Below are 14703 nucleotides of genomic sequence, written 5' to 3' on the forward strand. Positions count from 1 at the left end.
GCAACTGCGTGTGCTATGATCTAGGTACCTGGACTGTCGGTCTCCACTTGGCTTAACAAAACATCTGTTTCACCCTGCTACCAGGCAAAACTGCATTTCACAAGCCCTCAGTCCAGCTAAATCTCTATCAGTTTCTTTTTTATCCAATTCTTTACTTTTTACTTAATTCCAACTTCCTAACATGACATCCGAACTGTCCAAAGTCTCCAACTATAACGGAAGAGTCGGAGGTATTTGTGGAGGGCCCCAGGGAGCAGGAGAATTGCCCATCGAAAGTTCAAACTTTCTGGGCATTTCCCACAGGGATCAGTGCATCAGGACTTCCATACGGTCCCAACATGAGTCTTCAGTCATAAGCCCTTGGCTTTGGGCTTACCTATAATCACAGTCACAATGGGACACGGTGTGCAGCCTGAAGTTCCTCATTCCATAGTTATATTCAAAAGCAGATATTTTATGCTCACAATGGTCGTGCTCTCTGCAGCATAAGTCTGTCCGATCAAATACTCCTAAGCATGAAAAGAATGATTACAAATGAAGACAATTACTCAAGGAATATGCAGTTCAGTAACAGACCATAATACTCAGGAACAAAATTAGGCCATTCGGCCCATCGGGCCTGCTGTGCAAACGTTGTCAACATTTAAAGAGCCATTGCCATGGGTAAAACTTTTATGTTTAGTTGACACAATCTGTGAAGACAATTGTCACGACGCTAACTGTGTTAACTCAACTGAACAGACTAAGAAAAGCCTAAATCTCATTTCTGAGTTAGCTGTACTCTGTTGAAATGCTACATTTAAACTTTCTCTCTCAGGTTCAGGATGATGGGGGCTGAGGGTGAGTAAAACTATACATTTCAAGTGAAATATATCCGTGCTGGTCGGCATTTTATTTCAAACCATGTGGTAATTTGAATCATTAGTCTTCAGCATAGTGGCATGGGAGCACATTGGTTAGCACTGCTGCTTCACAGCGCCAGGGTCCCGGGTTCGATTCCCGGCTTGGGACTCTGTCTGTGTGCAGTCTGCACGTTCTCCCCGTGTCTGTGTGGGTTTTCTCCGGGTGCCCCGGTTTCCTCCCACAAGTCCCGAAAGACGTGCCTGTTAGGTGAATTGGACATTCTGAATTCTCCCTCAGTGTACCCGAACAGGTGACAGAATGTGGCGACTAGGGGTGTTTCACAGTAACTTCATTGCAGTGTTAATGTAAGTCTATTTGTGACAATAATAAATATTATTATTAGCTAGAATATCATTAGATTACTGTTTAATTATTTAATTATATCCTATTAAAAAAAAGAACAAAGAAAATTACAGGAACAGGCCCTTCGGCCCTCCAACCCTGCGCCGATCATGCTGCCCGTCTAGACTAAAACTTCTACACTTCCGGGGTCCGTATCCCTCTATTCCCATCCTATTCATGTATTTGTCAAGACGCCCCTTAAACGTCACTACTGTCCCTAGAACATAGAACATAGAACAGTACAGCACAGAACAGGCCCTTCGGCCCTCGATGTTGTGCCGAGCAATGATCACCCTACTTAAACCCACGTAACCCGTATACCCGTAACCCAACAATCCCTCCATTAACCTTACACTACGGGCAATTTAGCATGGCCAATCCACCTAACCCGCACATCTTTGGACTGTGGGAGGAAACCGGAGCACCCGGAGGAAACCCACGCACACACGGGGAGGACATGCAGACTCCACACAGACAGTGACCCAGCCAGGAATCGAACCTGGGACCCTGGAGCTGTGAAGCATTGATGCTAACCACCATGCTACCGTGAGGCCCCAGGCCCTGCTTCCACCACTTCCTCCGGCAGCGAGTTCCAGGCACCCACTACCCTCTGTGTAAAAAACTTGCCTCGTACATCTCCTCTAAACCTTGCCCCTCGCATCTTAAACCTTATGCCACCTTGTAATTGACCCCTCTACCCTGGGAAAAGTCCCTGACTAGCCACCCTGTCTATGCCCCTCATAATTTTGTGGACCTCTATCAGGTCGCCCCTCAACCTCCGTCGTTCCAGTGAGAACAAAATTTACTTACTTTGGACAGGGGGATGGTATATGGAGCGATAACTGCTTTTCTTTATTTTTAATTGTAACCTGGACCTGGGTGTACAGGGCACAATTTCAGAAGTTGAAGATGATGCAAGAAGCGTTGTGAACTGAGGAGGATAGTGATGCACTTCAAGAGGATATAGCCAGGCTGGTGGGATGGGAAGGCACATGGCAAATTCAATTTAATGCAGAGACGTGTGAAGTGATTCATTTTGGCCAGAAGAACGAAGCTAGGTGACAGAAATTAAAGGGTACAATTCTTTTTTAAATATTTTTATTCAAGGCTTTTTAACCAAAATGTACAAAATATCAGAAGAACAAAACATCAACCCAATAAACAACAACCGTCCAGCCCCCTGGCACCAACCCCAAACCAGGTCCCACCTTCCCCATTTTCACCTTCTTACCCCCCCCCCCCCCCCACCCCCCCAAAGAACCCCCTCCCTTACTGACCCCTCAATCCTCCTTGAAGAAATCAATGAATGGTTTCTACCTCCGGTTAAATAAGTCCCCCCCCCCTCATCCTTCTAAACTACAATGAGTACAGATCCAGAGTCATTAACCTAGCCTCTATGATAAGCTCTTAATTCCAGGGGTCATTCTTGTGAACCTCTTCTGGACCCTTTCCAAGGCCAGCACATCCTTCCTTAGATACGGGGCCCACAACTGCTCACAATACTCCAAATGGGGTCTGACTAGAGCCTTATACAGCCTCAGAAGTACATCCCTGGTCTTGTATTCTCGCCCTCTCGACATGAATGCTAACATTGCATTCGCCTTCCTAACCGCCGACTGAACCTGCAAATTAACCTTAAGAGAGTCTTGAACTGGGACTCCTAAGTCCCTTTGTGGTTCTGATTTCCAAAACCTTTTCCTATTTAGAAAATAGTCTATCCCTCCATTCACCTCGCACTTTTCCACATTGTAGTCCATCCGGTCCAGGTGATTTATCCACCTTCCCACCTTTCAGTTTCCCCAGAACCTTCTCCTTAGTAATGGTCACTGCACTCGCCCCTGCCCCCGATTCCCCTGGAGCTCTGGCATCCAACTGCTGTCTTCCACCCATGAAGACTGATGCAAAGTAATTATTCAGTTCCTCTGCCATTTCTTTGTTCCCCATTGCTACTTCTCCAGCCACGTTTTCCAGTGGTCCAATGTCCATTCTTGCCTCTCTCTTACCTTTTATATATTGAACAAAACTCTTGCTATCTTCTTTTATATTAATAGATGGCTGGCACACATGTTCCATGTTCTCTCCCCACCCTTGTTGCTTTTTTAGTTGTCCTCTGCTTGCTTTTAAAGGCTTCCCAATCCTTTGGCTTCCCACTAATCCTCGCCACATCGTATGCTGTTTCTTATGTTTTTATGCTGTCCTTGACTTCCCTTGTCAGCCAAGGATGCCTCATCCTCCCCTTAGCATCTTTCCTCCTCCTTGGGATGAATTTCTGTTATGCCTCCTGAATAACCCCCAAAAATCCTGCCATTGCTGTTCCACTGTCTTCCCTGCTAGGCTCCTTCTCCAATCAACTCTGGCCAGCTCCTCCCTCATTGTTGTTCAATTGTAATACCGTTATTAAAGGGTAAATGGAGAGAAATTGTTCCTATAGACAGAAAGTTGAAAACCCCAAGGTGATTAACCCGGAGCGACATGAGGAAAAACTTACTTTTGGATCAGGAAAGCACTGCCTGAGCGTTTGGTGGAGAGAATCGATTGCAGTTTTCAAAAGAGGACTGGAGAAAATATTTTTGGGGCTTCAGGGAAATGGTCAAGGAGCGGGACTATCTGAGTTGTTGTTGGCGAGAACTAACACAAAGACATTGTGCTGAATGAACTCTTTCTGTGCGATAACCATTCTATGGTTCTAGTATAGGGCAGCACGGTAGCCTTGTGGATAGCACAATCGCTTCACAGCTCCAGGGTCCCAGGTTCGATTCCGGCTTGGTCCACTGTCTGTGTGGAGTCTGCACATCCCCGTGTGTGCGTGGGTTTCCTCCGGGTGCTCCGGTTTCCTACCACAGTCCAAAGATGTGTAGGTTAGGCCATGATAAATTGCCCTTAGTGTCCAAAATTGCCCTTAGTGTTGGGTGAGGTTACTGGGTTATGGGGATAAGGTGGAGGTGTTGACCTTGGGTAGGGTGCTCTTTCCAAGAGCCGGTGCAGACTCGATGGGCCAAATGGCCTCCTTCTGCACTGTAAATTCTATGATATCTATAATAGATACTGTGAAGGAAGTTGATAAACAACATGAGGAAGAAAGAAGCTGGAGGTTACCCTGATAGTGTGATCAAGAAGGGTGGGAGGGGGGTTGTGTGGAACATTAACACCAATATAGATGAGGTGGGTTAAATGCCTGTTTCTGTGCTGTACATTCCTGTAAAGCTGCCATCAGGGAATACAAATAATCTATACTGTGTGCAGTTTTGTTCTGCTTTTCTGAGGAAGGATATTCTTGGTACAGAATAAATGCAGAGAAGGTTTACCAGACAGATTCCTGGAATGTCAGGATTGACCTGTGAGAGGAGATTGAGTCGGTTAGGATTAGAAACGCTGAAGTTTAGAAGAATGAGGGGGGAATGTCATAGAAACCTATAAAATTCCAGCAGGACCAGTCAGGGTAGATACAGATAGGATGTTCCTGATGGTGGGGGTTCCAGAACCAGGAGACACAGTCTGAGGAGACGGGGTAGCCCATTTAGGACAGAGATGAGGAGAAATTTCTTCACCGAGAGAATTGTGAGGTTGTGGAATTCACTACTACAAAAAGCAGTTAAGGCCAAAACATTGTAAGCAGAATTCTCTGTTGGCGGGGTCCTCTGCTCTGCTGCCAGCGCACCCACACCCACTGGTTTCCCAATGGTGTGGGGTGGTTACAATGCGGAACCCCATTGGCCGCTGCTCCCACTGCCTTGTGCTCCGGGCCCTGCACAGTTGCTCTGGCTGCCAAGTGGCAACTTACATTCGCGCCACAAAAGTGTCAGTCAATGACCATCTCCGACAAGAGAGAATCTAACAATTGCCCCTTAACAATCAATGGCATTACTGAATCCCCCACAGTAAACATCCTGGCAGTTACCATTGACCAGAAACTGAACTAGCCACATCAATACTGTGGCTATAAGAACAAGTCAGAGGCTGAAAATCCTACCATGCAAGTAACTCATTTTCTGACTCCCCAAAGTCCCTCCAATACTTACAAGGCACAAGTCAGGAGTGTAGTAGAATACTCTCTCCTTGCCTGGGTGAGCGTAACAGCAAAAACACTTAAGAAGGTGGACACCATCCAGGACAAAGCAGCCCGCTTATTTGGAATCCCTTCCACAAAGACTCACTTTCTCCACCACCAACGAACAGTGGCAGCCGTGTGTACCATCTACAAGATGCACTGCAGTAACTCACCAAGGTTCCTTAGGCAGCACCTTCCAAACCCATGACCACTACCATCTAGAAGGACAAGAGCAGCAGATACCATGGGAACACCACCACCTCCAAATTCCCAATTTTTATTATTTTTTATTATTAATATTCCTCTCCACTCACCAACCTGACTTGGAAATACATTGGCATTCCTTCACTGTCACTGGGTCAAAATCCTGGAACTCTCTCCCTAACAGCACTGTGGGCGTACCTACACCACATGGACTTCAGCGGTTCAAGAAGGCAACTCACCACCACCGTCTCAAGGGGTAATCAGGGATGGGCAATAAATGCTGGCTTAGCCAGCGATGCCCACATCCCTTGAGTAAACAAAAAGAAAATGACCAAATAGCACTAAATATTTTAAAAGGAGCGATCGATATGGCCACAGTTGCCTCTCTGATATCTCTCAGTCCTGGTTCTCACGTGCTCAATGGATGTAATAATTTTATGTTGGGTTGCCAGCCAATTCCACATCCATGATCTTAACAACATAACTGAAATGAAATGAAAATCGCTTATTGTCACGAGTAGGCTTCGATGAAGTTACTGTGAAAAGCCCCTAGTTGCCACATTCCGGCGCCTGTCCGGGGAGGCTGGTACGGGAATCGAACCGTGCTGCTGGCCTGCTTGGTCTGCTTTAAAAGCCAGCGATTTAGCCTGGTGAGCTAAACCAGCCCCTGGGAGGGTTCACACAAAATACTCCAAACCTGCCTCTGACTAAAAGTTCTAAACTACAACCCGAAGGCAAGAACAGGCCAAAGTGCACAGGCACTTCACATAATAATACTGTAAATCTCAGAAACAGTTTCCTTTTAAAGAGGAGCCACTAAAATGGTGAGAGAACAGTGGAGAGCAGAGTACTGATTAGCTTAATGGCATCACAATGTTTTCACCATTTGCCATGACTTGCAGCTCTGCACCGAGAACCTAAGCCAATAAGTGGGACAATAAGCAACTTTATCAAAAACAAACAGGAACCTATGTGACACTGACCGACTCTGACCCTACTTCCAGCAACTGCACATTTTGATTGCAGCACACTCCAATAATTACAAAAAGAAATCTATATGTTGGAAAGTGGGAACATACTGGAGTGCAGCACAGTGTGCGTCAGTCAGAGTACACACTGACCTGCCATGCACGTCCACCACTTATTGGTTTACACTGACAACATATCCGGTTTAGGAGTCTTTTTGTTATGTAAGAGCTTTTCAGAGGGTTTTCAGATTTGAACCTGATCCCACCACCAGCTGGCATCCAGACACTTGCATTCTTCCTGTGGGATAGTGGCTATCAATGCTGATAATCAGAATGGGAAACCTGGCTTATTTTTCCCTTTCCATTCTCAGGAATGCTGAGGCCCATCTTGACGGCCTCAATTGCTACCCCAGTTGAGATTAGCTAACTCAATGCAGAGCAGGGATCCCCCAGGTCTGCATGCTTCAGTATCACTCGCCATGATTTGTGCAACATACTTAAATGGGCAATAACAGTTTGACAGCCGATCTCACATCTCTCCAGGGGCGAAATTCTCCAACCCCCAGCGGGGTCGGAGAATCGCCTGGGGCTGCCGAAAATCCCACCCCCGCCGTGGCAGAGATTCTCCGCCACCCGGGAAGTGGCAGTGGCGGGAATCTCGCCACTCCGATCGGAGAGGCCCCTGCGGCGATTCTCCGGCCCGGATGGGCCGAAGTCCCGCCGCTGGGAGGCCTCTCCCGCTGCCGAGGTTTGAACCACCTCTGGAATGGTGGGATCAGCGGCGCGAGCGGGCCCCGGGGTTCTGGGGGGGGGGGGGGGGGGGGGGGGGGCGGGGGGGGGCAACCGAACCCCGGGGGGGGGTGCCCCCACGGTGGCCTGGCCCGCGATCGGGGCCCCCCCCGCTCAGACTCTGGGCCATTGCCCTGGCTGCACTATTTCTCCTCCGCGGCTGCCACGGCCTCCGCCATGGCGGAAGCGGAAGAGAAACCCACATCGCGCATGACGTCACTGCTGACGCATGCGCCGACCGGCGAAAGCCTTTCGGCCAGCCCCACTGCCGGGGGCGTCGGTTGTTTGCGCCAGTCTTCTGGTGCCAACCGCTCCGGCGCGGGGCTGGCCCCCAAAGGTGGGGAGAATTCCCTACCTTTGGGGAGGCCCGACCCCTGAGTGGTTGGCGCCACTCCCCTACGCCGGGACCCTCCGTCACGCCGGGTAGGGGAGAATCCCGCCCCTGATTTGTAATTTTGACTTCAATGGATACTTTTCTACTCTGCTCAATGAACTGGGGTTGGTTTGATGGTGATGAAGGAGTGAGGGATTAGCTAGCCATGGGGATACAGTTTGTGGTGGAATACAGCAACTTGTTGTGGAATAGCTTGGGCAACACGGTAGCACAGTGGTTAGCACTGTTGCTTCACAGGACCAGGGATCCGGGTTCGATTCCTGCCTTGGGTCACTGTCTGTGTGGAGTCTGCACGTTCTCCCTGTGTCTGCAGGGGCTTCATCCGGGAGCTCCGGTTTCCTCCCACAAGTCCCCAAAAGATGTGCTTGTTATGTGAATTGGACATTCTGAATTCTCCCTCTGTGCGCCCGAACAGCTTTGCAGTCTAATCACAGTTGAATCGACGACACTCAAGATTCAGTTAGCAATATCCGCAAAAGAGTGGAACAGAAAGCAGAGCATCTTATTTGGACTGGATGTGTTAATAGAAGGGAATATCTTGACCTCATACTTTCTGCATGTCAAAAGAATTCATTGGAAACGCATTGCAGATGCCTCGCTATTTCGTCTTTGATGATAGATTCCAGCATCTTCCCTACTACCGAAGTTAAGCTCGCTGGTTATAATTACCCGCTTTCTGCCTACCTCCTTTTTTAAACAGTGGTGTCACATTTGCTAATTTCCAATCCGCCGGGACCACCCCAGAGTCTAGTGAATTTTGGTAAATTATCACTAGTGCATTTGCAATTTCCCTAGCCATCTCTTTTAGCACTCTGGGATGTATTCCATCAGGGCCAGGAGACTTGTCTACCTTTAGCCCCATTAGCTTGCCCATCACTACCTCCTTAGTGATAACATTCATCTCACGGTCCTCACCTGTCATAGCCTCATTTCTATCAGTCACTGGCATGTTATTTGTGTCTTCCACTGTGAAGACCGACCCAAAAAACCTGTTCAGTTCCTCAGCCATTTCCTCATCTCCCATTATTAAATCTCCCTTCTCATCCTCTAAAGGACCAATATTTAGCTTAGCCACTCTTTTTTGTTTTATATATTTGTAGAAACTTTTACTGTTATTTTTATATTCTGAGCAAGTTTACTCTCATAATCTATCTTACTCTTCTTTATAGCTTTTTTAGTAGCTTTCTGTTGCCCCCTTGCAGTTAGCAATATCCGCAAAAGAGCGGAACAGAAAGCAGAGCATCTTATTTGGACTGGATGCGTTAATAGAAGGGAAATATCTTGACCTCATACTTTCTGCATGTCAAAAGAAACGCATTGCTGATCAGCAATCTATTGTGTGATATTGTCATCATTTTAAATTTCTATTTCTTGTTTCCAGCATTTATGCTATTCATTGTAATTCTTGAGTGTGTTCCAAGCAAAACCATTACCATTTGCTGTAATTAGATCCAAAATAAGGTTCTGCTTCAGCAAACTATATTTACTGTGAAGAGGAACTAACTTCACTCCTTTTTCCAGTAATTATGTGATTTCACAACACGAGTCAACTGAGTACAATCTGTGTGGTGAGATGTTCTGTTCTTAATGTGGGAAAAGGAGATGCTGGATCCTGTCGGATGGTTTCCTGAGCAGACTGTCAAAGTCATTTTCAAAATGCCCAATCACCAGAACTTCCAAACAAGCAAAAGGATCAGAGGCGGATTTTCAATGAAACATTGCAGCACGGGGCCCCGGCCAATAAGGGGTCCCGATAGGGAGAGGTGGCTGTTGTGGTGGGAATACTATTCAGAGCTTTGGTAGCTCTAAATTTGCCGATAGGCTGATGAATGGGCCTATCAGCAAGCCATACAGAACAACATCAGGCTCTGATTGGTGGACTCCCCTTTAGAGCGGGAAAACAGTTTGCCAGACGTTGAGAGGTGGTGGAGACTTGGAGCAGGTTAGACACGGATCTCCTGAATTGGTGTGAAGTTTCTCAGCTTTCATTGAGTAAATGTGCAAAGTATCAGCCAGGTTTCTGCCATTTGGTCTGGAGGGCAACCTGAGGCAAAAAGTGAGGTCATTGGTTTAACATTGGGCTGCGATCCTGTGAGGCCTTCAGTGAGGCGAGGAGGAGGTGCTGGCCAACGGCTGTCAAGGAGAGCAGCGGGGCGATTCCCAATCTCCAGGCACGGGCTCAGGTGGGCAACCAACCAAAAAGAACAGAGGCCATCAGGCCAGGAAGCCAGCCAGGAGCACATGTGGTTGTTGAGGATAGAGGCGTGAGGCCCAGCCAGCCGAGCGAGAGCCGAGAGGTGAGCAAAGCAGCAGTCAGGGGGTGCAATGGATGCCAGACAAGTGCTGGCGATGTTTTTCGGGAATCAGAGGGCAGCAGCCAACGTGAGCAGGGAGACTCAACTCGAGCCACAGGCCACTCCGGTAGATGTGAGGGTGAGACGGCTGGGCTGGGTAGCAACTGGTTTCTTTGCTTTCACTGCATGGGCAGAGGGTGGCGGGGTTAAGAGGGCATCAACGTTATTCAGGTCAGCCTAACATCATTGGGGGTGTGAATCAACATCATTGTGGGTAGGCCACCATATCTCCAGGGGCATGGCGTGACATGGGGCCCCTGCAAAGAGGGAGAGCGTGGGGCCCCCAAAAGTGTAAATGTGCCTTTGACCAGGTTGGTTGATGGTGAGAAAGGCCCTCCCTGTCAGATTCTTCCTACACACCTGAAATCTCACTCCCTCTAGTCTACACGTTGCCTTCAAGGTGGCTTTGGTGGAGAGGAGACCATTGTCCACCTCCTTGTGGAATGTGCCTTTGCAAAGAAGGTCTGGAGAGAGATGGTGTGGTTTCTGTCGAGGTTCATCCCGAGCAGGACTCTATGGGCTGTTCCCAGGGACGCACACCGAGACAAACATCAACTGCGGCTGGAGGATCATCAACTCGATGAAAGAAGACCTATGTCCGCCCGAAAATTGTGCAAAGAGTTGTCCCTGATTGAGTGTTGCAGATTGGCACATTCCAAAGAGATGCACCAAAGCTTGGGGAGCCGCCACAGAGGCGCAATTGGGAAAGGTCGCTGTCTAAGACCTTTCAGCCGGAGTGATCTGATGGACTGGGAATTGTATAGAACCCCTCGGGCTGCATGACTCACAGGATGTACACAGTCAATATTGCATGTATCACAATTGTATTGAAGCACCTCACGTTCCTGCTTGATCAGTCTGTGGATAATCGGAATATCAGTGCACTCTGTTATTTTGCAATGCTTTGTACTGTAAATTCAGATATTTTATGAATAAACTATATTTTTGCAAGAAAAACGTTTTGTTCTTAATGCCACAAAACTGAATGATAAAAATGTCCAGTCTAAGAATCTGTGCGCCTCCTCAACGCCTGTATTTTCAAAATGTGACTATGCAGGGTCGTGCTTAGTATCTACAGCTCTCATTTATAACTATTATATTACATGTAATCAACAGAAAATAAAGTCAGGCCATATGCAATACGCTTTCCTGATCTGATCTCTCAGTCTCCTGCCAGGAGGGTTAGAATTCCCCACTGTGGAAGAAACAATTTATTCGGGAACCAGCCACAGAAGCACAATAATGAAAGTTAATGAGAGATTACTTCAGTCTCACTGCCTCCTTTAAAATGAAGCAGGAGCAGAATCTCACTCGCTGCACAAACACAAGCTCAAACATCTTCTCGCTGGTAACCTGATAACACCAAATTATGCCTGAAGTGAGTAATATAATGTCTAAACCAACAATTCAGAGGATGCCTGGGATTCCTGTACGCAAATTTTCTTTCTCCTGCCCAAGGACATTGGATTGGATTGGATTTGTTTATTGTCACGTGTACCGAGGTACAGTGAAATGTATTTTTCTGCGAGCAGATCATTCAGTACATGGGAAGAAAAGGGAATCAACCAAAATTCAAGAAAATACAAGAGCTTCAGAATTAATTTTTAAAAGATTAGAACGAGTATAAGTTAAGGAAAAAGTGGATCTGTTGGGGAGAGCTCACAGAGAGTCGCCTCGATCTGGCGCCATCTATGGAAGTGGACATTGGAGCCATTGTTGGATTATCATTTACAGGTGCCAAACACGCTCGACAATCTCACTAAGAAACCATTCTTCACAAGTGGGCCTGGACCGTGATTGCTGACAGGCCGCTGGACACAGGGGGTTTCTTGATTTTATTCAGCATCCCCGGTTACGCATTTTCGATCAGTGGCCAGTGAAAAGCGATGAGGAGCACAGACATAACAGAAGACCCTGATCTAGAGGTAGATGGATGTATGCTTGGTCAAATGGATTGGGCATTGCAGCCAGTAAGGAGATGGCTGACAAAGGTCAAGATATGCTGAAGAACTGCCACTCTCATTGCTTAATGCATTGCGATTTAAGCACTGCTGCCTCACAGCGCCAGGGACCCGGGTTCAATTCCGAGCTCGGGTGACTGTGTGCAGTTTGCCCCATGTCTGTACTCGAGTTTCCTCCCATAGTCCATAAATGTGCAGATTAGGTGGATTGGCCATGCTAACTTGTCCCTAAATGTCCAACGGTTAGGTGGGATTACGAGGACAGGATTGGGGATTGGGCCTGTGTATTTCGGAGGATCGGTGCAGACTCGATGGGCTGAATGGCCTCCTTCTGTACTGTAGGGATTCTATAAAATACAAATCTAAAGTACAAATCTAAAGTCTGCCCTGGCCAAAGTCAGCAGTGAAAAAAAAGGTGAGAAAAAAGTAAAATTGTCCAGCTCCCTCAAAGGTTGAATTCACAGCCTGCTATGGAATACAGAGCAAGCCCCGGACTTAATGCTTGACCTAGACTAGTGTTCTCTGCTTAGATCACAGTGGGAGCACAATGGTTGGTCTCAATGTTCAATGTGGAAGGGTAAAATGTACCTTGTCTCCTGATCACAATTGTGTGCAGGAGGAATGTGAGTGTGTGTATCTTTGAGTATAACAGCTGGGTGGTTGGTTGTTGTGAAGTTCTTGGGAAAAGCACTAAGATTCAGCAAAACAAAATCCAAATCAGAATCACATATACTGTTGAAATACGGATTCCTGTATTCCCATTTCCAACTGCTGTTATCTGTGCATGGCAGCCGAACAGTGGACAAAGTGCTCAATGCAATTCTCAATACACACCACCCCTTCCCTTAATAAATAAGAGGGCTAGTGTGTTTCAATTGTTTGCTTCCAAACATGTAAATAATGAACTTAAACATAACGTGAATATTTAACTTTACCGGTAGCACCATTAGGTATTCTAAATTTCCGATTGATTTAACACTCAGTCAGTACAAAGAGTTGAAAGACTTTTTTCACCAACTGAAAATAGTTCACTTTACAGCATAATCAGTTAAGTGTGATGGACACCTTGGGCTGGATTCGCTGGTCTCCAACGCCAGAATCGCATTCGGTGAGCAACCGGAGAATCCACGTTGGCGCTGAAATTGGGGGGCGGTGCCGCTTTTGCGATGCTCCTCCCCCTCCAAAACGGCGTACTCTAGGAGCGGCCGGCACCACGTTGTATGGAGCAGATGTCTATACAACATGTCTATACATCAGAGCACTTAGTCTCAGAATCGGAGAATCCAGTATCTCACATGCAGGGTAATGTCTGACATCAGGGGCAGTCTCATTTAACTCACGTTCTTCAACTGAGATGTTGAGATCTAGATCGGATTCAATGGGCTGGATTCTCCGTTTCTCTGAATAAGGGCTGGATTCTCCGTTTGGCTGGATTCTCCGTTTCTCTGACTAAGGGCTGGATTCTCCGTTTGGCTGGATTCTCCGTTTCTCTGACTAAGGGCTGAATTCTCCGTTTGGCTGGATTCTCCGTTTCTCTGACTAAGGGCTGAATTCTCCGTTTGGCTGGATTCTCCGTTTCTCTGACTAAGGGCTGGATTCTCCGTTTGGCTGGATTCTCCGTTTCTCTGAATAAGGGCTAGATTCTCCGATTTGCAGCCTGCCAAATAGTGCCCCTTTGGCTGGGCTTGCCACCCCTGGACCACCCCCCACCATGCCCCCAGCCAAAGCCCCCTCTGCCCACAGATCAGCTCCCCTCTGCCCCCACCCACCCCCCTCTCCCCCACACCCACCCGGACTGTGGGGCACTGTGGGGTTCCTGAAAAAAAAATAGCATGAGTGACCAGGCTCTCCACTGCAGTCGCCACCCTAGCAGTGTTGACCTCGGGGTCACTTATTGCCAGCGACAGCTCCTGTGCCCGTAGCCTCTGGAACTCCTCCAATCGGCTGTGGATCTGCTGGAGTGAAGCTGACTCTCCCTCTGAACATCCCAGACACTCCTAATCGCATCAGTTCTGGGTAACTCTGTGCCAGAGGCTCAGTATCAGGTTGGGACCCAGCTGGTCCTGGCATCCAGCAGACCTCCGACTGCTGTCATGCCTGGGGGTTCCTGCCTCCACCTGATGTACATCAGCAGCAGTGTGGTGCTCACCAGATTGTACCCCAAAAGCCTGTCCACTAACATTTCCCACCGAGGTGTGTGTATCTGCATTGGCAGAGGGTGGGGATGACAGCTTTGCCGTGATCGAGGTGTTCTCCTGGGAGTCAGGATTCCCGGGATGGACCGGCACCGTCGGCTGGAGGACCTGCAGAAGAACGGTCATGTGGTCAGTGGGAGGGACGGGTCAGTCAGTAAGGCAATAGCAACTCATGGTTGACAGGGCCCCGGGTGGAGCCTGATGGTTCCTCACCCCCACGGCATCCGTCAGCCTCCGTGTGGGTGACCAATCTGTTCTCGGCACCAGCCACCGCCAGGGCCTGCTCCTCGAAGGAGCCGAGGATTCTTATGTCTGGCGCACCACCATCAGTCTGGGCCCTCTCCCAATGGGAGAGCTTTTCCTGAGGAGACACAGGGAGAGCATCATTAGCCACACGCGTGGTTCAGTGGTGGGAGAGGGCGTGTGAAGGTGGGATTGTAGGGGAAGGGGGAGGAATGGCTGGGGCTCACTTGGAGAGTTGGGTGGCAGATGCTCCCTTGGGGGGGAGGGGTTGGCAGGCGTTGGTTTCTGCTGACTTGTGCTGC

The 14703-nt window shown here is 48.2% G+C and overlaps 1 protein-coding gene across 1 annotated transcript in view; it reads right to left on the reverse strand.

The window, feature by feature from the left end:
• Positions 1-14703, reverse strand: part of pla2g3 (phospholipase A2 group III) — a 67590-nt gene that overhangs the window by 33569 nt on the left and 19318 nt on the right. The window contains 1 exon segment of the mRNA XM_038819832.1: positions 377-509. Within this exon segment, the coding sequence (XP_038675760.1) occupies positions 377-509 (133 nt within the window).

This window comes from Scyliorhinus canicula, chromosome 1, assembly GCF_902713615.1.
Source record: "Scyliorhinus canicula chromosome 1, sScyCan1.1, whole genome shotgun sequence".
Taxonomy (NCBI): Eukaryota; Metazoa; Chordata; class Chondrichthyes; order Carcharhiniformes; family Scyliorhinidae; genus Scyliorhinus; species Scyliorhinus canicula.